Genomic DNA, 24568 nt, shown 5'->3' with positions numbered 1-24568 from the left:
CCACTGTCCCCTAAGTGTAACATTCTGTTGCGCTCTGAGCATGTAACAACACAAGAAATATTTTAACTGGCGAGCCTTTGTGATAAGCAATAACAACTGTTGTAACCCTCCTCTTGCACTTTGAAAAATATTTTGACATTCCTGGCTTGAGAGTGCTAAGGATCACTATTCTTGCCTTACCAAGGAGAAAAGCGAGGAATGGCGTGATGGAGCGACCCCTTCAGTTACTTGAGATGAGCGTGGCCTTGAAGTTCAGTGTGAATCTCTTGATACTGTTGCCATGCTCCAGTTGCCAGACCCTGCTACGGGATCTATGGTTAATACAGCTGTAAGATTAATTACTAAAAAGATTTACGGGGCTTAATTACAATTCTTTATTTTGAAATGTGGGTTTTTTTTTTTGTGGGTGTGTTACAGTTTTGGAAACAAGAGGCACAGAACAAGGTGTTTTGGGCAAATGAGTTCCAAATATATGTATTTTTCCTTTCAAGTGTGAGTTTAAGCTGGCACTTACTCATTCAGCCGTGCTCCTAAAGGAATGGCCCTGAATTTTCGGCTGACTAACACGCAGTAACTTTCCCACACCAAGCCTTGCGGCTGCTGTCGCTCGGCAGCAATACTGGGCCGAAGGCAGCGGCTGCGGACCTGGGGCAGCTGGACGAGGCTCCACAGGCACGAAGATGGCACAATGGCGGGAGGGAGGCGGCAGCCCTGGTGCAGGTGTCCTCTCCCGCAGACCGGGCCCCCGTTTCGCCGAGTGTCCCCCAAATTTTAGTCTGAGCTGGCTCTAAAGCCGCCTCGTATCCAGGGGCCGCCGCGGAGCTTTTCCCGCCACTTTTTACCTCAGACTTCTCAGCAGGGCCCCGCTGAGGGCTCCGGAGCCACCGCGATCGCGCGATCTGCGCCGCCTGACCCTCCTCAGCCGCCGTAGCCGGCGGGGCTCCGCCAGGGGGCGTAGGGACGCGCTCGCGTTGCGGAATCGAAACTAAACCGCCGGTACGAAAGCCAATCCGCTCCGAGCTTACTGCGCGGCGGCCCGCCTCCCACCCGCCGCTTCCGAGAGCCAATCGGGTGGCGGCCGCCGGTGGGGTTGCCCCTTCCTGCCCACCGGTGCCATGGCCGCCGCCACGAGCTGTCGCCGCGTCGCGCTCGGCGGTTTGGCCGTTGGCGGCGGGGCCGCGGCGCAATGGCGGCGGCGGCGGCTGTTGCTGCCGCCGGACGGCTGCGTGCTGCGGTTGGCGCCCGCCCGCGGTGCTGCGGCGGAGCCCGGGCCCTGCCGGACGGTGACGGTGGATGTGGGGGGCAGGTGAGGGGCTCTCCGCGGCCTGAGAGGGCGAACCGGGGAGCAGCGGGGAGGCGTTCCGGGTGCTTCCCGCTCCCTGAGCCTGGGCTGCGGCGCTGGCTGAGGAGGAGTGGCTTTCGGTACCGGTTCTGGGCAGGGAACCGGCGGACCCCACGGCCCCGGAGTCAGTGGAGAAAGCTGTCCGGGGTGGTGGGTTAAACAAACGTGAGGAGAAATTGTGGCTGATATTCCTCCGTGCCGTTCCTCATTCACAGTGGGTGAAGAGCAGGTGTATTTCCTTCTCTTTCCTGTATGGAAGAGAGAATATTGTGCAGCTGTGGTGGGAAGAGGTGTTTGGTGGGTGTGCAAGCGGCTCCCCTTTTCTTGTGAGGGTACAGCAGGTGCGTACTTGCATTTTCTAGTGGCAAGACTCTAAAACCCACCTGGAACAGGTGGATGATTCATCTTCCAGCGTGAGCAAAGCATTTTGCCGCTAAGCCATAGATGTAACTTTAGGTGACATCCCATGTGGCTGCAAGCCTTTGCTTCAGGGTGAAAGAAGTGGGACATTTGAGGCAAAAGCATATTAAAGTCAGGGAGATTTGGTCACTTTTGGTCAAAGTTTCAATTTCCATATCTAATGAGGATTTTTATGTCTACTATGAAATGTAGCCTATATTCTGTACAGTTGGTGCTGTAGATGAATGCAGACATTACTGGAAAAATTATTTGAATTCGCCATGAGTAACAGATTATTTCTTTCTGATAGAAAGATGGAACTGTCTTCTGGAAAACTTGCTAGATTTGCTGATGGATCTGCTGTTGTTCAGGTAAAAAAAAAGTTAAAATTTGTGCAACTTGAAAATTTCTGGATCTGAACAGTCATTGTTAGGACATCAGAGCCTATTAAAAGAATATAGAGCCTCAAGTGGCAATTTAATCCCTAATGAATGTACATCTGTGTTTTGTAGGAAAAAATTTTGTTTGAAAAGCAAAAATAATGGTGTGAAGCATGGATTTGTGTGGTTGTTTTCTGCAAAGAATATTCTGGATTCAAGAATATTTTAGTTTGTGAATAAGTTTAGGACTTCAGACAATATTTTGGTTGCAGGTAACTTCAATTTTTTTTTTTTTTTTCCTTAATCCAGCTAGGTGACACAGCAGTAATGGTCACAGCAGTCAGTAAAACTAAGCCTTCTGCCTCTCAGTTTATGCCATTAGTGGTAAGTACTAACGACAAAATTAGTTTTGTGATAACCAGTGGTAGCCTTAGCAGCACTAATCATTAAATAGTGGAGTTGAAGATGCTGGGGGGAGTGAGGAATGCAAATAGCAGACTACAGACCCTGGATTTCAGAATAGCAATCTACAATAAAATGACTAGACCTATGGATGAGGGATGAGCCCTGGATGTTATATACCTTGACTTTAGCAAGGCTTTCCACAAAAGCCTTGTGATCTTTGTCTGCCCCAACATCCATGTTCAGACATTATATTTTAGATGTATGAAAGATGGGTTGGATTATGAAGCTCAAAGGGTTGTGGTTATTAAGGGTTAATGATTCATCTTCTACCTTGAGGCTGAATATTAGTGAGTTCCCCAGGAGTCTATCCTGGAACACAGCCTGTTTCATACTTGTATCAGTGACCTGGAATTCCTGCTCATCAAGTTTGCAGATGACACCAAACTGGGGGGGGTGCAGATGATATGCTCAGAAGCAGGGCTGCCACCCAGAGGGACCAGGGGCTGGAGGAAGGGGCTGACAGGAACCTTATGAAATTCTATAAGGACAAACACAAAGTCCTGAACTTGGGCTGCACTAGTGCCCTGCAGCAGTTCAAGCTCTGGGGGCTGACTAGCTGGGCAGTCCGTATATGATATAGAATGGGAGGGTCCATTTGGGCATCAAGACAGAGCCTTGAATAATGTCACCTGAATTCAGAGTTGACCTTGCTCTGAGCAAGGGATTGGATTATAGACCTTTGGAGGTGTCCCTTCTAACCTGAATGATTCTGTGGCTCTGAAATAAGTATTCTGTTGTCTTTAGGAATCCCTGTTTTGTTTTTAAAAGGTTGACTACCGTCAGAAAGCTGCTGCAGCAGGAAGAATTCCTACAAACTATCTAAGAAGAGAACTGGGTTCCACTGATAAAGAAATTCTTACAAGCAGAGTAATAGGTAGGCTGAAACATTTTATTTACAGTGTATTTTAAATATTTTGTAATATCCTCACAAATGTTTGAAAAGATAGTAATTTATAACTGCTGTTTGCAGAGTTGATTGTTTCTGCAGTAATGTCAGAAGAAAACAAACCTGTAGTTTCTTTTTTATCAGTACTGATTTTTAAAATTATGTATCAACTGGGGCTGTGTGCATACTCCTTTATATATAAGCCTGGATCTTGAAAAATCTTGTCACTGTTGTTGTTGTTAAGATCTCATCCTGACTGCAGAGATGTTACCTCTGCAGTTGCACATCTCTCTGGACACGTGGAAGAGACAACCAAGCTAAACTCTGAAATACAAAGAGGCAGACTTACTGATTGGTATATACTCATTCTCTCCCTCTTGATCCTGCTTGAAAAGTTGTCTCCATCATGGCTATCTCAATTCATGAATAAGATAATACCTTGAAATTCAACACTTAAATAAAACTGATGTCATATACATCAGCATCTTAAGACAGCAATGAAAAGAATTAAGAAAGGGAACAGCCTGTAAGGACTAGGCTGTTATGCAGAGTCCTATACACTTCAGACTGAAATAAAACTAATAGGAAATAATGGAAATAATGCAATATTTTGAACATACGTGCTTTTATTGCTTTTCTTTGTTTAAGGACTATGCCGCTTCATTGAAGATCTTTCTGGTGAAATATTATTTAATAGATTATTTGTATCCTAAAGCATAGAAGACTTTTTCAATGTTTTTTACCTTGTGTTACCTGACAGTGGGTATGCTCACCCAAATAACTCTTATTTTCCTCTGAGTGCTATTGAAATTTTAGAGTTGATTATATGTCATTCTAAATTTCCTTCTGGGTTCTCTGCCTTTTCTTTTTTGTTTGTTTGGGTCTTTCATTTGAACCACTTTGTCAGTTTCTTGTGGGGTTATTACAAGGCAAACTGAATACTAGCTACTGAAAACCAAATAGTTTTTAGACTTTGAGTGTTTCTTTTGCAGATCGGTCAATCAGACCACTCTTTCCAGTAGGCTACTTTTATGATACACAGGTAGGTCACGCTCACTGTCCTTCACTATAGCTACCTTCAGAATGGAAAACTTGGGTATGTCAAATGAAAATTTCACATGATATAGGCACTGTTTTAAGAAAAGCAATTTTCACTAGCATCCAGGAGGGGTTTACGCTTTGAAAAACAGTCTAATAGTGTAATGCTGCTTTTTAGTTTGTCATCTCCTTGTCTTAAATGATTTTTATTACATGCTAGTTTCCAAATTTTCTTGTAGAGATACAGGAACAAAATTCAAATATCCTCTGTACAACAGAGGAAAGGAAGGCTAATAGTATATGTTGTATGATATGATACGGTATTACACATTAGTGGGGTTTATGTAAGCTTTCTAGTTTAGATACCCGAACAAATTTTCTTTTGCAGTATGGGCTTGTATAAATATGTGGAATGGTTTGTTTTATTGTCCTTAGCTTTGTATTGACAGCTAATAAAAATGTATAGGTCAAAATTATTCATTGTCTTTTATCTTATGCCAGATCCTTTGTAATCTTTTAGCAGTAGACGGTGTCAATGATCCTGATGTTCTGGCAATTAATGGAGGTAAGAGGACGGTTAAAAACAACTGCTTGTGTGTGATTTAATGTGATCCATTTTTTTCTAATACAGATTTTATCTCTTCATTCTAGCTTCTGCAGCACTTGCGCTATCTGATATCCCATGGAATGGTCCTATTGGTAAGTAAATATTTTGAAATGATGGGTGATTTGAAAATAATGGGAGACTTAGACCACAGTTCATGCTTCCTTTTTTAACAAGAATCTGAATCTGAAGTCCACTATCTTTTGTTTCAAATATTGAAAATAATTTTAAAATGGATAGGATTATTGCACTTCAAAGCATTATTTTTCCTGGACTAAATATACTTCTGGAAGGATTTATAATCCAGAAATGGTATAGTATAGAGACCAATAACTTAATTTTTTCTTTAGAGAAACTTACACTTGGAAAAGCATTGTTTAGAAAATAGCTGGATAAGAATACTTTTTCTCCAGGAACTCAGGAAGAGCTTTATTTCATTATCAATATTTTTTGGGAAGAGAAATGATCTAGCCAAGAACAAATATTTAGCTGTATTTTCCTTTCACCTGCCTTTTTTCTAGAAAATGTCTGCAAATGACTAAAAAAAACCCAGTAGACTTATAGCCTTGTGTATAATGCTACTTGGCATTATATGCCCTACCCAGTAATACTACCCAAAAGAAATTCAAGAATAGATAATTTTGCCTTACAGATTTGTTCTTAATATATAGCTAACGTGCTAATATTTTAAAATGAATCCATAGCTTTAGTTATTGTTTTTAGATGTATAATTTTCAAAGTAAAATGATGCCTTAAAGAACTTCCTTATTATCTCTTTGTAGGTGCAGTAAGGGTAGGAATGGTTGATGGAGAAACTATTATCAATCCAACTCGAAAACAGATGTCTTCTAGTGCTTTAAATTTAGTTGTTGCTGGAGCTCCACAAAATCAAGTTGGTAAGTAGGTTAATTATTAATATCTGTTGAGTGTTTGAAAATCAGGTAGGTGCCTCTTTGCAGATACTTTCCTAATCTTTGAAACTTGTATTTTTACACAATAGTAGGAATAAACAACAGTGATAGGTTAGGTAACTTTTGGTTAGGTAAAGTAAATTCCATTATATTTACGCAGTTTAATGTTAATGTGTATTTCCTCAGTTGAGTTAGATTGCTATCGAACAATAAAATAGTAATTTACTTAATTTTTAAATTTTTAACTTTCCATTGATAGTTATGTTGGAAGCAACTGCCGAGAATATATTGCAACAAGACTTCTGTCATGCCATCAAAGTAGGGGTGAAGCATACCCAGCAAATAATTCAGGGAATTCAACAACTAATGAAGGAACGGGGTGTTGTCAAGAGAACCGTTCAGAAGTTATTTGTTGCTCCTGAAGAGATAGTGGAATGTGCAAAGAAGTAAGTTCAGAACAAATAATTTTGCTCTAAATTCTGTTAAGTTGACTCAAAATGCTTGTTTAACGATTGTTTAATTTGATGAGCTCTGATCAGGTAGTTTGGGGGTTTTGTTTAACAAAATAGTGTGTTTTGAATGTTCAGAATTACTTGCTGCATTTTCCATAGAAACTTAGGAACATGGCCTTCAGCTCTCTTCTTTTATACTTAGTAAGAAGGACAGGGCAAAATAAATATCCTGAAAACCCAGTGATAGTATTGTAAGTTAATATGCCACTCTTGTGGAATGGTGACAAGAGGAGTCAGGATATGTTGGCTTGTATGAGCTTTGTTGTGGAAGTGATAACTAATTTCAGAGGGGTGGCAGGAGAGCAGGCAGGAAGGACAGCTGGAGCTAGAAATGTTTATAAATGTCAGTCTGGTGCTTTCATACTGGTAATGAAAACAAACATTTAGTCCTCAAAAGAAACTAATTATATAAGTGTGTGTTAAGCTGTGTTTTCAAAAATTCTTTCTTTTCTTCCAAAAGACTTGCTTTTAACAAGATCTATGCGGTGTTCACAGATTCTAGCCATGATAAAGTAAGTAGTCAATTCAAACATGATATAATTATTTTTTAATTAATATCATAATGAAACTGTAGTGAGATCTAGTTTCTTTAATGTTAATAAAAACTCTTCTCCTCCTCTGCGTATATTTGCAATAGTAATAATAAATTGTTCTGTAAATTCTTATCTACCACAATATTTGTTTGCAGTACATTATTGATCTTTGAATTTGTGTGACAATGAAATAATGTTCCTTATTCCTTGAGTTTTACAGAATTTTAAAACAAACAAAAACCCAGCAACCCAAACCTCTTTTGTTATTCTGCCCCGTAGAGTTAACTGGTTGTAAATCCTGTGTTCTAGGTTTCTAGAGATGAAGCAATTAACAAGATAAGGCTTGAAACAGAAGAACAGCTGAAAGGTATTATTTTCTGCTTTCTTAATATTTAGAGAATGCTTAAATGGAGCTAGCACTACTTAGAGCACACTCTTTGTTGGCCAAGCTGTTTTACTAAAAGTTCTATAAAATTCATTTTTCGACTTCAGATGCAATTTCTTTTTTATACCCAGAAAAATTTCCAGAGGCTGAGCCTTATGAAATCATGGAATCTTTCAATGTGGTTTCAAAGGATATTTTTAGGAATCTTGTTCTGAGTGAATATAAAAGGTAAGTATCTCAAACTCCTAGTGAATAATATTTCTGTCAACTTTTTATGCAAGACTGTAGTTTCATTGATCTCATAATTTCTGCTTGTAACTTTAGGTGTGATGGGAGAGATTTGACTTCCCTCAGAGATATTAAATGTGAAGTGAACATGTTTAAAACGCTTCATGGATCAGCCTTATTTCAGAGAGGTCAAACGCAGGTATATCTTTAAACATCAGAAATTATAAATTAATTTATCAAAAGCTGAAAGATTTGTATCTTTCGTTTAAATGCAACGTTTCTTTTTTTTTCCACATTCAAATAGTAATAACTAGAAAACAGTTTAGACTTAAACTATATCTGAGTCCATTAAGACAGTAGACAAAGCTTGGCTCCTTGCTACATGAACAGTACAGATGTTAGGATAACGTTCTAAGCCTACGTGCTCAGAAAGAGTCTGGTAAGCATTACTGTGTCTTCAGACTTTCTGAAGAATGTCTAGTAACCAAAGTTAGAAGCTGTAAGGATTCTCCTTGTTCAGTTCAGGTTGGCAGATTTGGGGCATTTTTGGCTGGTTGAGTTTTGTCTTGGGGGGGAGGTGATTTGACAAGAAAGGTTTCCAATTCAGGACGGCTTAAAGTAGAATTGCTTGTTAATAAGATAAGTCCAAAATCATACCTTTTTCATCCCTCTGTGTAGACTTTTATGTTAAAGATATTTGTTGAAACAAAAGCTTTTCATGTAAAATACAATCCTGTTCATTTTTAGAAAAATGGGTGACTCGGTTAATGGGTCATTGGTATGTAGGGCAGTGCTAAATTGTGCATGTCATAAGAAATCTTTTAAAAGGAACTTCATATGTAACCTGGACTAAACAGGGAAATTGTACCAAAAAAATCACATTGAGATTATTCTTTTCTTTTTTTTTGCCAAAAGTGTCAGATGTTGGGTGGATTGAATTAAGACTACTCAAGATTTGGTCTCCTCTATGTTTTTTATAGCTCATTTCCTGGAAGACTGTCAGCCATTGATCTGACTTATTATAGGGTACATTGGTACTTGCAAACAGTGATTTACTCCTCAGTGTTGTCCCCTCTTCTCCCACTAAAAGTAACACATGCTGCAAGTCCATGGCATGAACAGGTGTGCTCTTTTGCACAACATTGTGGCTGCATCTGGCCCTGGCTCTTAAAGTAGTTCGGTTTCTTAGTGAACAAACTGTTCTAGGCTCCTACCTGGTTAAGAAGCATTAAATTAGTATTTTTAAATGTGATCGCTTGTAAGATTGTATAATCTTTACAGATTATGAGTAAGTTTGTGTGATGAAGGAAGAGAGAAAGTTTGCAGAAGTGGTAGTAGGTGATGGCATCATATTTGTTGCTGAAATAATTCTTTTTGATTCTTCGTAACCAGTAAAAGTTGTGAAAGATGGAAGCGTTTAAGAGCAGTTTATTTACCCCCTGCCTTTTTATTTTAGGTTCTCTGTACAGTTACATTTGACTCTATAGAATCAAGTGTAAAATCAGATCTTATCTCAACAGCAGTGAGGTATGTATATCTTTTGGTGTTTTGTCAGTGGTAATAAAAGAGGGTGAGCATTTAAGCACATTTGATAAAAGTTCCTTGAACTTTGACACATATATATATTCATTAGGACTGAAAAATGTGTAAAATTAGACTTTGAAGTGGCCTGTTTTCAAGAGATCTTGGCAGTTGTTTTTTGTTAAGGTGACATCAATTCCATAGGCACACATTTGAAATTGGAGAGTGTTACAAGTAGCATCCAGTCTGGTTTCAAGAGAAAGAAAATAGCGAATTACTCTTGAATCTGTAAAACTGTGTCCATATATCAAGTCTCTTTAAATAAAACAATTGATGAAAGTTTATTCTCTCTTTGTTCCAAGTATTTATCATCACACTGGAACTTGATATGTGTGCTACTCATTTAATCTATTTCTTACATGTTTTGAAGTTTTTGCTCGATAGGTTGGATGCACGTAGCCCATGAAGTGCTATTCTGTTTGTCAAGTTTGGTTCAAATGGAAAAAAATTAAAAAGCAGATAATTGTGTGGGTCTTTTTTTTCCCCAACTGAGTCGGCCTATCTAAATATTCTTATTTTGTCTCAAAATAAAAATATTCAGAGGGTGAAAATATTTGTCTTCTTTCTTAATGGAGTAAGGAAAACTTTTAATGTACGATGTAGCAAGCAAGTCCTTGTGCCGTTAACGTTTTGTTGCTGAGTGCTAACTTGTTGGGGAGGGGAAACTCCTTCCCTTTAAAGCTGTAGGTCAGTGATCTCATCCCACCAGTGCGGGAGCTTTTACATTTTAATGTGTCAGCTTTGCTTTAGTTAAATTTTTTGGCCTAGAGGTGTTTGTCCGTATTCTGTAATTTTGGTATTCTTGGAAATTAGTTTGTGTTAAATAATGGGTTTTAATTAGCAGTCATTAGGTTGCTTCATGAATGAGAGATTGCCTGTATATGAAACTACAGGCAAGTCTTGACTTGAAGCAATTTTCTTTATAGATTAGCTTTTTTGTGTTTATTGTTAAGAGTCAAGTCTTGTGGTACTTCGGTAACTTTTTTGAGGGCAGATTTTTTTTTTTTATTTCATCAAGAGCTATTTGGTGTTTACAGAGACTTTTAGTTTTCCTTCTGAGTGCTTACATTTCTGAGTCCTTCCTGCAATGTGTACAGTAAGATGCTGATGTTCCTGAAGTTTGAATATTTTTTTTTCTTCCTTCAGACACACTGAAACCAGCATAAGGAACTGATAGGGCCTATTCTATTCTAAACAGCTGGGGAAACTGTTTTAATGATGATTAACACATGAGGTTTTTTCTTTGTAGACTATGTGTTTAAATTTGTTTACTACATAGAAAACCTTAGGAAAAATGTGGGTGATCAGCAAATCTATTGATTCATTGTTTTTGCTGGGTCTATTTGTAAGCATAACTGAATATAATCTTATGTATTACCTTTTGTATGTAAGACACGTTTGGTTGCTCTTTTCTGACATGGTCTTGTTTTTAATTAATAGTGGAATAAAAGATAAAAACTTCATGCTGCATTATGAGGTGAGAGTTTTACTGTGTCACAGCTTTCTGCATGATTCATAGAAGGGCTTCATGTTTTGCTTTTAAAGGTGAAAGGATATAAATTATCCTAGGATATAAATTATCTCTAGATTTGCTAAAATTTATTAATTTTAATTCATATGTGAATTTATACTGCAGTTTATGAACAAAAGTGCTGTTTTCCTAAAAAGCACTAGATAATTTGTAAATTGCCATTTTCTACAGCCTTTTTAATATCTTAACATTAGGTTAGCTCCTTAAGAATGGGTTATTACTGAAAGCAGGATTAACCTGCTCTATTATTTTTAGTGAACTCTATTAGTATGTTCAGCTGACATACTACACTGATAGTAAATAAGTGCTTTTACATCTTGGATCTCTCTCAGCCTTTGGAACTTGCCCAAGTATTTCATACAGGCAACAGGCATATCTTGTTCCGTTATTTGTATACCGGAAACTAGATTTCTGATACGTTGTTTGACAAGTTTAATTGGAGTATGCTTGTTGTGTTGTTTTTCAACTTACTTGCGACTGCTTTATTCTCTTCTGTTCTGTGGAAGTAAAACACTTACTAAACATTACCTAAACTGGTCCTGGTTTGCAAACTAAGTGACTGATAGAAGTCATGTGGTGGTTTGATTTTTTTTTTTTTTTTAATTTGTTTTTACCTTGAGATGCATGAAAACTTCAAAGAATTTTTTTCTAAGCGTATGTTTTAAAATGGAGAAAAAATATTAGTTAACTTTCTATATACACTTTTTTACTTCATAGTTTCCTCCTTATGCAACTAATGAGATTGGCAAAGTTACTGGTATGAACAGAAGAGAACTTGGACATGGTGAGTTCAGACTAGAGAAGTCCCATGCTCTAAGTTCTCATATTTTGTCTGATTGTTATTATTTATGGATCACTTGGTGTGTTTTTTAAACAGGTGCACTGGCAGAAAGAGCTTTGAAACCAATTATTCCCCAGGATTTCCCATTCACAATACGAGTAACTTCTGAAGTCTTAGAGTCAAATGGTATTATGATTTTCTTATTTTTAACCTAGTGCTAGGGACAAAATTTGGTTCTTAAAAAAGCTCGAGTTTGACAAACTGGAGTTGTAGGCATTTTAGGTAATAGATTTCATTTTTAACCTTCTTAATCTTGATAGCTCTATTACCTGAAGTACTTAAAATTAAAAGGATGTATATGGTCATGAACAATGGACCTTTCTTTCAATTTGTATAATAGCAGAGTATCAGTATGAGATGTAAACATAAATTCTGAGTTTAATAAAATGGTATTTGGGGGCATTTTTATGCTACAGAGTAAGGAAAATAAATCAGCATGTATTGAGACCCATTCGTCAGTGTTTAATCACAGCCGGTACCCTCACTGACTTAGAGGTAACTTCTGGCTGACTGTGTTTGTTCTTTCCTATCTCCCCAGTTTGGGGGAGAGCTATCCATTTCACCTTGCTGCAGATTGGCCTGTGTGGCAAGAAGCTCCCTGAGGTCCACCTCCTATTTCCTAGCTCTACAGCAAGGTTAGGTGGGTGGGAGAAGGGGTTAGTGGAGAAAGGGAAGGAGTCCCATTTGCAGCTTCCTGCAAAACCCACAGATTCCTTGTGTAGAATATTTAATATTAATCGTGATGCTTGTTGAGCTTTTTTGGTATCAGTGTCATGAAAGATTCAAACTATATTACCCATTTCTTGTTAAAAATACTTCTGCTACAGAAAACTTCTAATTGCAATTACTTATTGTAGTACGAGTGTTGCTGCACAGTATTTTCTAGCTAGCAGCATGTTAATTGTCAAACTGTCATTGAAGAATATCACTAGCAAGTTTTGTTTCGGATACTTCTGACCAATGTTTAATACTTTTTCCCCCCCCCTGTATTCTAACTCTGTAGGGTCATCTTCAATGGCTTCTGCATGTGGTGGAAGTTTGGCATTAATGGATGCAGGTACGAAATATGGCACTCAGAAAGATAAACTACATACGATAATGTGTTATAGGATTTGGAAATGACCAAAGGTTATAAAAATGTATTTTTATTTACCACTCTTAGGAGTTCCAGTAACAAGTGCAGTGGCAGGTGTAGCAATAGGTCTCATTACCAAATGCAGTCTGGAAAAAGGAGATATAGAGGACTATCGCTTGCTGACAGACATCCTGGTGAGTGTTTCTAACACTGTTGTTTTTATTGCTGCTTAATTCTAAAAAATACCCTCTATGACCTTCTTTTGTAACAGTTTACCCCATTAATTCTGGAACATACGCTACTGGAAATATTGACTGGTTTTATCTTCTCTGTTTTGTCTCCCAAACTCCTCCCCTGTTTCAGAAAATCTCTGAAATGTCCAGTCATGTTTTAGTTTTTTGTAATTACTCAATTATTTCTTTTAAGCTCTCATAAGATCTGTCATTCCAATGATTTTTGTCTTTTCTCTTGGGAGAAAGAGATTAATAATTCTTGAATACTTTAAGTTACTGAAAAACACAATATATTGGATGGCGAATGAGCACTTGGCAAAGTTGTTGGGGGGGTGGAATGCACATTATCGTGCTGCTGCTTCTTGTGGCAGCCACTGCTAGGACAAAATCAACTGTGGATCTGTTGTTCAGAAACTAGTCTACGAAAGCTCTTAATTTATAGGGAGAGAAAGGAACAGTGTTGATCATGAACAGCAAAATAAGGCTGAAGAAAAACACATGAGTCTCAGAAGTAATTCCAAGTCTGCAGAACTACTTTGTGGCTTATTGAAACATAGAATGTACTTTTAGTATAATGAGACTTGACACTGGGATAAAGTTACTCCAATTTGCTTTCTTTCTGTCTATGCTGGTAGGGAATTGAAGATTACTATGGTGATATGGATTTCAAGATGGCGGGTACTAATAAAGGAATAACTGCCTTGCAGGTATCATAACATTAAATCTTCTTAAAATGGAACTCTGAGAATGTATCTAAAAAAGCTTTCCTTACATATTGATGTAACTTTACTCTCTTCATATTAGGTTGATCTAAAACTGCCAGGAATACCAATAAAAATTGTAATGGAAGCTATTCAGCAAGCTACAGGTAGGTCCGTGTTTGTATTTGTACCCATTTTATCATATTAAATGATAAATTGTATTCAATTCTAAGTTTTATGAAGCTAAATAATAAATTATTACATTTTCTGTTCTCATTGTGGAAAAAAGCTGCTATCTTCAAAAAAACTGGTCGGATTTGGGTGTTGTCTGTTATACTTCAATATAGCCACTTCACACAAAATAAATAGCTTTTTGTGTCGGAGAAGAGCATTCAGTCTCCAAAAAGCCAGGCCCTTCCCACCACACTTAAGTTTCATGTTATTGTACGTAGTGTCAGTGAAAGTGTCTGCTGCTCCTGGAGGTTACTTTTTATTAAAACAGAACAAAAATGGTGTGATATTAACAGTTGCCAGTTTAGTACAATGGGTAACTTGTTTTGAAAAATTGCAATAAAACTAGTGGCATAGCAAAGTGGAGAGGGAGGGAACTTACACAAAAGAGCAAAATCAGGGTAGAGGAATATATTATGAAATAGTTACGTGCAGTATTTTGGATTTGACTGATACAAGTACAATATTACTAAGCCAAGTCAGTTTATAAAATTTTTGTCATACTGTATTCAAACCATATGTGGCGAGTTGGGGGGGAAAAAAAAGTTTGCTCTTTGCTGTGCAATAAATCAGTAAAAAAGCTTGTTAAAAATAAGCTCCAAGCTATAACTTTAAAGTAACTTCAGACGAATTTTTAAATGTCTCTTGAGCAGTAAGTTCTTAGAACTTAAGTTGAAGTCCGTGTCATCTCAGGGAGTTCATGGTTACGATCTAGCAGCTTGATACCCTACGAATAACACAGGTAGTAAAGGTGCAGTGCAGCTTTGCGCACTGAAACTCTGGATTGCTTTTGATTGGTGAAAGTTGGGAGAGGGAGGAGGCATCTGTTGCCAGTTAAATATGTAAAGTGTTACCGTAACACTGAAGTGGATTTGGACTAACACACAAACATCCTATTACCTGACTTTTTTTAAATCCAACAGAATAATCTTATAGAAAGAACAGCAAACAATTTCTCATTTACCATAAGTTCAGCTATATTCACTATTGAAATTTACTGCTGTCTGTATTCTGACATGTACAGCTAAAATATTCTTGAGCCATATGAAAAATTGAAGCTACAAGCTTTAATAAGGATTTAACTAGTTGTAAGAGAAAATTTTCAACTTGATTGTAATAGGAAGATTTTAGTAAGAAAACCGTTATTAAGATGTAAGAACTAGTAATTCCTATTCAATGGTGTGTCACTTCAAGCAGCTCAGCTAAAGTTTCAGGCCAGTGTATCATAACTAATCAAAGCTACGGCCTGTTGCTCTTTATCAGCACTCTGATTTACTTAAATAATACACTGAAACAGAACATTACATAATGTTCTACGCTGCATAGAAGCAATAAATGTGCTGAAGGCATAGGTTTTGTATACACAGAGTAGAATGTTGTACTGCAATAAACGTGCACTACCTGAAATGTGTTACGATACCATGATAAATGCTCAAGTTAGGCAGGAGGCAGACTTTATGAACGGCTGTTTATCTACTTTACAACAAAAACTGCATAAATTTATTTTAATCTTACACTAAAGTCTTTTTTTTCCTTCCCCCTTCCCCCCTCTAACCCCCACAGTTGCAAAGAGGGAGATTTTACAAATTATGAACCAAACGCTGGCAAAACCCAGACCTAACAGAAAAGAAAGTGGACCAGTTGTAGGTAATATTAGTTGTATGTTGGTAAGAATGCATATATTTTGTAATTATCTTTTTAACAATAAGCTGCTGCTTAAAACAGCTTTTTAAATGAATGTTTATTATACGTTTCTGCCCCTGCCTCTTGGGATTATTTTTTTCTTTGGGTTTTTTTGAGGTGAATTTTTGGTTTTTATTGCCATGTGGGGCAGCACTGTACTATTTCACTGTACACCAGAGAAGAGAATTAAACTGAAGTTATGTGAAACTCTCACAAAATCAGAATAGATACAGATGCCGGTATTGGTACAGCTTAAGGTAACTTACAGTCATCAAAGTATTTGTATTCTATGTTTTCATTTATTTCAATTCTTAAATGTAATTACATCAGTGTTCAGCAAACAATACGAGTAGCTATAGAAGATTAAAACCTAAACGAATGTGACTTATTTTTTGTGATAGCTTTCAAGATTATTATATTTAGCATTTCGAAGTATTTTTAAATGTTCTTTCAGAAACTATCCACGTTCCATTATCAAAAAGGTTAAGATTTGTTGGTCCTGGGGCCTATAATTTGAAGAAACTTCAAGCACAGACTGGTAAGACATTCTTGCTTCCTGTGATAATTTATCCTGATGTGTTTGTTAGCTTCTCTTCTCTATACGAAAATTACTAGTGTGGAGTTTTAATTAGTGGATCTTGGTAACACAGGTATTTACTAGCGCAGCTATTGCTGAATCTTAATGCTATCTTTATGCCCTTTCAGAAACTGTAAGTAGCTAAACTTAAACTTCCCAAATTGTTCTGTAGACCACCTCCATAAAACTGGCATTTGTGCTTCAGCAGCAACAACCTAATAAGTAGATAGGAAGAAGTATTAAGAGAAAAGGGTACTTTTTAATTTGTGCTTTATGCTGCAGACTGCAAAACAGTCTTTGCATTTGTTTTCAGACTTGTATGTTTAGCTGTTCCAATGCTCAGTACAAACTGAGTCTGTACTGTATCTTGATAAGAGATGCATGTGTTCTGAAGAGCTAGGTGAAGCTCACTTCAGCCGCACTTAGTTGTGTAGATTCTCTCTGTAAAAGTGCTTGCAGTTTGTCTTGCAGCAGGAATTCCTAGAAGTTTGGTGCATGTGTGATGGTGTTTCTCAGGGCTTACAGAAGAGGCAATTGAAGGTTCATCTAGGGACAGTATTGCAGATAGTGTTGAATGAAAGATGTGAAGTCAGGCAAGTCTGATCATGAATATGCTGAAGTGTAGATCAAATCTATGCAGCTTCTCTTCTTATAAACTAAAGCTTTTTTGCTATGGTTAAGAGGGGACATTGAGCTCTTTCCTACAGTGCTCATCGACTGTTTTCCTAGAATTCTGTGAAGAGCTTGTATACACTGTTAACATGCTGGCGTATGTTAGAAATCCAACTCTCTCTCACATTGTAGGAGTGACCTGTACTGGGGCTTAAACTGGTAGCGAGTAGTGTGACAAGTGTTTCCTGACCTTGTTATATTTCTTGGAGTAAATTAATTTGATTTGATTACACAGTGGTTTGTCCTGCCTGGCCTTAAGTGCCAAATTCAAAGTTGATGCCTCTCTCACTACCATTTCCTAAATAGGGCAATTGATGCTTTGGTTGAGATAAATGCAGACTGACGGGTCCCTTAAAATTAGGCCTATAGCTTGATGTTGTGGCTGCCCTCAGAAGTGAATGAACAGAATTTGTAAAGTGTTAAGTATTTCTGAGAGGCTACACTATTAAAAACCTTTGTTCAGGCAACTCAAACCAGTAAAACTACACATAGCCTGCCCTTACCATCTCTCAAAGGTGATGAAGGTAATATTCAACCAATAGTCAGCCATGGTAGCAGAGGTGAATTTCTGCTGTGATATTAAGTACATCAGACTTCTTTTGTGAGCACTTTTTGTAAATGCAAATTCTTTCCTTTATTGCTTAATATAGTAAAAACTTCTTCACTTGTTCCCTACTTTTAGAAAGCTAAAAATTAAAAAAGGCTGATGTCTATATAGAGAGTATCAAGTAGATGTTCTGCTTCAGCTGCTTTAGCTAGGTTGATTAATGCTCTAGCTAGCTTGATTAGTGCTTCTCAGGGGACTGGGCTGGAGAAAAGGAGGAAAAAAAATCATACTTCCCTTTGGTTGCAAGCCTGTGCAGTCTGTTGGCCAGAAAACTAGTCTAGAGGTGCAAAGAATTTTACCATGCAATCTTAGTATGTTCTGGCTCTGAAACACTTTAATTTCCATCAACTATAATTTTATTAAAAAATCTCTGTGAGATTCATTTATAAGAAAAAATTCTTGAAAGGATTTTTTCCTGTCAAAAGGATTATAATAGTAATTTTGCAAATGTGAATGGTCCTTTATAGAACACAAGTTTGTCCAGGTATTTGGCAAGCATACATGTAACATGGTTTCCATTCAGTTGCATGTAAAGCTGTCCAGTGCCTAATCTGAAGAATATTTGAAATGATTTAGGACTCTCAGATCTTAGTGAGTCTATGCAAAATCATTTTGCTGAATTTACTGAATGTAGCTTTTCTGCTTGCAATTTTCACCTAATAAATTCTATTTCTAAGGTGTAACTGTAAGTCAGCTGGATGAAGAGACGTATTCTGTGTTTGCCCCCACACCTAGTGCTATGCATGAAGCAAGAGAATTTATCCATGAAATCTGCAAAGATGATGTAAGGACAGACTTTCGTTGTCAGCTTTTTCAATTTGCTTTTGTGAATTTGTGTCTTACTGTTTCTTTTTTCCCCCTACAGCAGGAAGTTAATTTGGAATTTGGTGCAGTTTATACAGCCACGATAACTGAAATAAGGTATGAAAAGTGCTCTGGGGTTGAGTAGAAATTAGTTTATTTACATACCTATATTCCTGATACTTAAATATGATGTAAAATAATTTATTTTTAAGGATGCCAAACTTATGCTGGTGACATTGGCACCAGCATCATTCCTGATATTTTCTGTTGAAAATATTATTCTGTTTCTTAATAAGGCTGTTTATTTTTCCTGCTTGTTTAGTTATTAGAATGTCTCTAAATTATAAAACCTAAGGCCTTTTTTCATCTTTGTATATCAGAGAGATGGTAGGAATTTGCTTTTTACCTTTTTGCAAGACAAATACTGGATTGCAATTACATGCACTTTTTGGATGGTACTTATTACTGAAATATACTGTCCTGAAATAAGTAATTTCCATCCACTTCCAATTAAGGGAAAACGAGTGGACACGTTATGGTTGATGTAAGATTTTTAAAAAGGGAGGAGTAAAATCTTCTTTATGAGAAGTTTACTAATGCTTGCTTTGGGGTCAATATGCAAAGTAAAATACATACAGACTTCTATCAATGTATTTTGAAATAACCATGCTGTTTTCTGTTGCAGAGATTCTGGAGTGATGGTAAAATTGTATCCAAACATGACACCAGTGTTACTTCATAATTCACAACTTGATCAAAGAAAGGTAATATATGCCTTAAAAAATATAAACTAGACACTTATATTTGTTTTTAATCGATTCTTACTAAACATAGTCTGCATTAGCTGTAACACACATACTGTTGCTCCAGAGTCCACTTGCATGTTAAAAGCTATGTTAGATTAGCAGCACCTTTTTGTTTAACCTCTGCTTGCCCTGTACTTAAAGCTGCAAACAATCTAACTGTATGCCTGCTACAATCCTACTGTTTATGGTTTTATGCACATCACCAAGTTGTTTAGATCTGCAATACCCTTTTCTATGTAACATTTAGAAACCCGTTGTTCATAAGGTAGTGTTGAGCTGCTCTGATTGTCTGAAGTGTAGCATGAAGAATCCCTAAAAGAAGGGACTTTTATAAGGAACTTTTATAACTAACCTTACAAAATTAATCACGCTGAAATATTTTTTCTCTGAAAAACACTGTGTTCTAGATTAAACATCCTAGTGCCCTGGGATTAGAAGTTGGACAAGAAATTCAGGTAATTTTTTTTTTTAACTTTAAAATGCTAACAAACTGCTGTTCGTATTTTAGAATTTGAGTGAATTTTTTATTTTGTGTTTATGAAGAAAACATTTTGCCGTATCAGACTCTGCTTCTGTGCTGGTTAAAGCCCTGATCATTTCAAATTAGAGTTATTTAGTGTTAGCCTCTTGCTATCTAGACACCACATTAATTTGACGGAGCAATATAGGCTAAATGGTGCCTATTGTTTATGGCTTTTCTAGTATCAAATTGAAAAAAAAAAACCCAAAACACCACCTTTTAAGGAAAATGCTACTTCCAGCTCTTTAAGTTGGTCAGTCTTAACGTGGTTTGTTTTCTTAACAGGTTAAATACTTTGGACGTGATCCGACTGATGGTAGAATGAGGCTTTCGCGTAAAATTCTACAGTCTCCAGCCACAACTGTGCTTAAAACCCTAACTGACAAAAACAGTATTGTCCTGGGAGGTACGGTTCCACAGTCGTCTACTTCATCCCAGTGACAGGTAAGGCCATCGGAACAACTTAAGATGACTCAGTACTGCACTTTCTTTACAATTATTGTAAAGGATTTTATCAATCTGGTTTTTATATCGTACAGTTACCCTTCAGTGGTGTGCAAATACTGCTTGCCAGTTATGTTGCAGCATATCGTAAGTTAGCAACTGCCCTTTCATGTCCTGCGGTTGTAAAGAGCTTGATACTGTAAAATTGTTCAAATGCCTTGACGGTTTCAGGCATCCTAGACAGCCTACTTTCTCCAAAACGAACTTATTTGTTAATCTACAACATCTATGTAAGCATTCCCTCTTCTTACCTTGCCACCCTTTTTTTTTTTTTTTTTTTTTTTAAGGGGGGGGAAGGCAGAGTAGGGGAAGAGAAGAAAAACTAAGCCGCTTTCTTGAAAGTTTTGAGTCAATTAGTGGAGACTTCTCAGTCAATCTCAGTCTCAGTCAATTAATGGAGTGCCCAAAGCTCTTCCCTAGAACTAGTTTCACAGTGTGTATTTGACTGTCAATAGACTTACACCTAAACTTTTCACAAAACTGTTGTGTATGGTTTTTTTCCTTAGGAAGCTACTAGAACGGGAAGGTGTCTGACTGTAAAATCAAGAGCAGTTGCACAATGAGATTGGCAAATGGAAATGCAATGCACCAATGATAACTTAAGGCAATCTGTGGCAATCTTCTAGGAATGATTCACAACACTAGAACAAACAAATTCACTGAAGAAAATTTTTTTAAGAAGCGTTTCTGAATTTCATGCCTTGATATAATTAGTTGGTTACAGAGTATTTTCTGTCTCTTTCAGGAAAAAAGGCGTGATAGTTCATGGATATACAAGCGACCTTTGCTAGAATCTGTAGATGTCTTCGCAAGAATCTGCAGGTCAATGGTAGTGAATCATATTTTTAAAATAGACACTATTTATGCTTAAAGGTGATGTAGAACTTGAAAGTCTTCAAATGGATTAAAAACTCGTTTAAAAGAAAAACAGAAACAACCAATGCTCTTATCTTGTGTAGCAAGGGTGAGAATCTAAGAACGTGGAATTGTATAGACTGAAGAGCGGATTACATTTCAGTGCCTAAGATTCTTCTCGCTGTCATCTCAAAATAAAAGTGCAAAGATGAGAAGCAAGTATTTAACAATTACTTCCTGGGAGAAGGAATTCTCCTGTGTACTTGGCTGATGAGATATGACAGTAGTTGAGAGGCACAGTTGGCCAAGGTTTTACTGGCTTTCCAGTGTACAAGACTGAAATGTTGAGCAAAACATTGCTCAAGACTTAGAAGTATCACCTTTAACGCGATTGACGCTGTTTCAGATAAATATATCAATAACTGTCTTAGGGTTCAGACTTGTTAAATATCTGAGCAGAAGGGGGACAAAACAAAGAACCTGGCTGAAACATCATTGTTTGTTATCTGGGTTCATTAACACTGAATTTTAAAATATATAATGAAAACATTAAGATTAAAATAACTGTTTTGGAATAAACAATTGATGTGGTAAATCATCCCCCTAAACCCTCCTCATTAAGAGTGTTAGAATTCCTGCATTGATTACGTTCCATCAATGGATGGAAGTCTTTTAGACTTCAAAACATTTCCAAAACGTTTCCCAGGGGCTCACAAGAACTACTTGTTTTTCTGCTGTGAGGTACAGACCTTGAAAATCAAAGAGGTGTCCCTTCTGATGTTCACCAATTTGTAGATAGACCTAATAAGCAAATCAGCTTCCCACCTGATGGCAAGTGGGCTCTGGACCTCCTGAAAGAAAAAACAAAACACTGGGGAGAGGAGAAATGTGAATGTACAGTAAAAATTGTTCTGCCTTTTTTTTATTCTAAGTTAAAATATTAAAGAAGACAAAAATGATTGGCTGACTTCTTTATAGTTGTCTGTCTTTCATCATGTAAGATTGAAAAAGTTTTCCCTAGCAATCTTTTCCTCTTCTTTGAGGACTGTATGCTGCTATTTCTTAGTAAGATTTCTAATGTCCTTGCTTACTATGACCTTAGTTGACTGATACCTGGTTTGTTACATATACTGGATAGAGTTAATGAAATGATGTAGACAAATGTTAAAATTCCTGAACAGAAGCTCAAATGTTTCCATTTCTCATAACTGTTCTCAAAAATTGACCTCTGCAATCCGAGTGATTTTCCAAGGTTTAGCTTCTTTTATTGTAGAAAAATTTCTGCAAGGCTCCTTTTTGTAGTAGAACAGATGGATGCTCTGGTTACTAAAATACTACAAAAAATACTAACTTTAGAAGCTTTTTTTAGCTAGCACATTACCAGTAGGATGCTTGCACTTGAATCTGTGAAAATGGATGATTTAGGAGCCAGAAGAATCCCATTCTTTCCTGTAAAAGTATTTTTCTTGCCTGCATTAACAGGAGTATTAATGATTTGTGTGATAGGTGGTGGTCTCAGTAAATCAACTGTTGGAGTGCTGGGGGATTTTCTGTTTGTTAGACGATAAAGTAGGAAAAAGACTTTTTAGGTACCTGTGACAGAACCTGTACAGTCAGCCTGACTTTCTGCACTTGTTACAAGTTTTAGGCCCTATGGGAAGGGGCGGAAAAAAATATGCTTGGGAGCTGTCTGGGAGGAGCACAAACCAGCTGCTCTTACCCGAGGAGAGAAGCTTGATGGGAGCCAAGCATTGAGTAAGTGTGTGCCAGTCTGAACCTTCCTGGAGGGAAGGCAGGCTGGCTTCAGACATTCTGGATTCACCTGAGAGCCCTCAGTAGTGGCAGGTTGGACTGTGGCAGGAGGTACTTGACTCTCAGGTGATATCAGCTGTGATCAGAGAGCAGGTAGGTTAATAGTGCTTGAGAGAGCAAGCTCAGCCCTATTGCAGTAGCTGGTTTTTTCATGTTTGAAATAGTGATTTTTATTTATTTATTTAATTTTTTTTTTGTCTCTACTGCCCTAGATAGTTAGCTTCTGTAATGACCCATCTTAAATGGAGCCATTGAAAGGAATTGCTTTGGAAAGTGAGGCTGGGCAGTTGCAGCATTACACCAGGTCAGGAGGGCCAGAAATGCATTTGACAAAGCTGAGACTTTCACACAGGCGCAAAGCATCAGGAGCTGGGGTATCTTTAAATACCAGCAATAAATATTACAAGTACTATAATAAAAGCGTAAGAGCTGGCCTAATTGTACTTCTGGGATTACATGCCGGAGGGAGTGATACAGTCTCTTAATTTCACTCCAAGAAATTTTAAGTGATTTAGGAATGAGTTGTCTGTCTTGCTTCTGAAAACAACAAAAAAATTAGAGCTCCCTGCTGCTCCACATTGTGACACTTGAAGACTTGCTCTGTCTGTAGCCTACCCTAACAAAATTCTTTGTTTTGATGAAGAACAGAGAACTCTATCGAACAGCTATAGCTTGTCACTTTGTGATAGTGGGGAGAGATGAGCTACTCGAAGGTGCAATGCCACAATAAAGAAGTGCTGCTTTCCTTTCTCTGAATCTTACAATGCAGAGATTCAGATGTATTGCTTTCCTGGTCTCGTATTTACCCTGGTTTTAAATCAGATCTGTAAGAGCAGTTGGGGCAAGTCTTGCGTATGTTCTTCAGGCAAAGCCCCCAGAATTGACTTGCTTTTTATTGGTATAGGTGACAAGATCATGCTGCGGTTTCTGACACCCTAGGCTGCAGAGTCCTGGATGCCATTCTGCGCAAAAAGGAGCCCCGTGTCTGAGGGAATGCAATCCGGGTGTGTTCTGGAGTGGCATTTTTCCACAGAGGTCATTGATTTCATGCCTGGGGAGGTCACGGATTTATTTCACAGCTTAAGCAGAGAAATAGTTTTTCATGCCAATTCTGGCTCGTGTATCTCCTACTCCTTCTGTAGCTGTTGACCATGATAGATAAGAATTTGCTCCAGAATATTGTGCTGTGGTTTCTTGCTGGTCTGTGTATCTGGACAAGTACTGCATATAATCTTGAGTAGGAGAGGTCATAAGTAGTTTTATGCACTTGAAGAGCTAAAGAGCATGCATAGAAGTCTTGCAGAAGGGAGACAGTTTGTGAGTGGCAGACATCCTGAAGCAGCAATATGCTGTGGCCATTGGGGTTTATGTTTCTTTTGGTGTGTTTTCTTTTTACTGAGTTTTCACTGAGGCAGAAATATGCCCAGTGTGTAAAATCTTGAAGGGATCAGGCCATGTAATGCAGAACAGGCCACCAACGTGTAGCGGGGAAGGCTTGTGTAGAACCCAACTGTAAACTGCTTGATGTGACTCTCAAATCATGGTTGGTGAAACCACTAATGTAATGTGGCCTTTTGTACGGTTACTGACTTATTTATCCATAATGATATGATGCACATATCCTAAAGTATGTTCCTATACTGTATACAGAACTATGATAGTTCTCAGAGGTGTATCTTACAGTTGCCATCTTCTGCAAAGAAAACTCATGATTGTGTGTCTTCAGTGGCCCCTGTTAAAGATGAAAATAAGGGCTTGACTGGGATTGAACGCTAGATCCGCAGAACCCCATTAAGGGTGCTTCTCTTAACCTTTCTTAGAGGTGGGTTGTTTTGCGGACGTTAAATAAGCA

General features: G+C 37.7%; 1 protein-coding gene across 2 annotated transcripts; it reads left to right on the top strand.

The window, feature by feature from the left end:
- Positions 1 to 1115: 1115 nt before the first annotated feature.
- PNPT1 (polyribonucleotide nucleotidyltransferase 1) lies at positions 1116 to 21871 on the top strand. Of its 2 annotated transcripts, none has more exons than XM_050894464.1 (29): positions 1116 to 1306; positions 2052 to 2112; positions 2431 to 2505; positions 3355 to 3460; positions 4465 to 4514; positions 5012 to 5075; positions 5162 to 5209; positions 5897 to 6010; positions 6285 to 6471; positions 6998 to 7049; positions 7380 to 7437; positions 7587 to 7683; positions 7780 to 7882; positions 9140 to 9210; positions 10705 to 10741; positions 11513 to 11579; positions 11673 to 11762; positions 12640 to 12693; positions 12799 to 12905; positions 13580 to 13651; positions 13749 to 13812; positions 15440 to 15523; positions 16014 to 16097; positions 18093 to 18199; positions 18281 to 18336; positions 18905 to 18983; positions 19433 to 19480; positions 19831 to 19989; positions 20795 to 21871. In XM_050894464.1, exons 1-28 carry the CDS (start codon positions 1116 to 1118, stop codon positions 19984 to 19986), a joined length of 2382 nt encoding a protein of 793 aa, XP_050750421.1. In that variant the 3' UTR covers positions 19987 to 19989; positions 20795 to 21871. The 2 variants fall into 2 exon arrangements, with proteins under 2 accessions (XP_050750421.1, XP_050750422.1); XM_050894465.1 differs by lacking the exon at positions 20795 to 21871 and adding an exon at positions 20556 to 20788.
- The last annotated feature ends 2697 nt before the right edge of the window (positions 21872 to 24568 follow it).

This window comes from Gymnogyps californianus, chromosome 3, assembly GCF_018139145.2.
Source record: "Gymnogyps californianus isolate 813 chromosome 3, ASM1813914v2, whole genome shotgun sequence".
NCBI lineage: Eukaryota > Metazoa > Chordata > Aves > Accipitriformes > Cathartidae > Gymnogyps > Gymnogyps californianus.
This window is presented reverse-complemented; position numbering and strand designations above follow the sequence as displayed.

Bases quoted from the DNA above. Each gene is read 5' to 3' on its own strand.
- PNPT1 (XM_050894464.1), top strand. From the start codon at position 1,116: ATGGCCGCCGCCACGAGCTGTCGCCGCGTCGCGCTCGGCGGTTTGGCC. The intron at 2,113-2,430 runs GTAAAAAAAAAG...TCCTTAATCCAG, and splicing joins ATGGATCTGCTGTTGTTCAG to CTAGGTGACACAGCAGTAAT. The intron at 7,883-9,139 runs GTATATCTTTAA...TTTTTATTTTAG, and splicing joins TTCAGAGAGGTCAAACGCAG to GTTCTCTGTACAGTTACATT.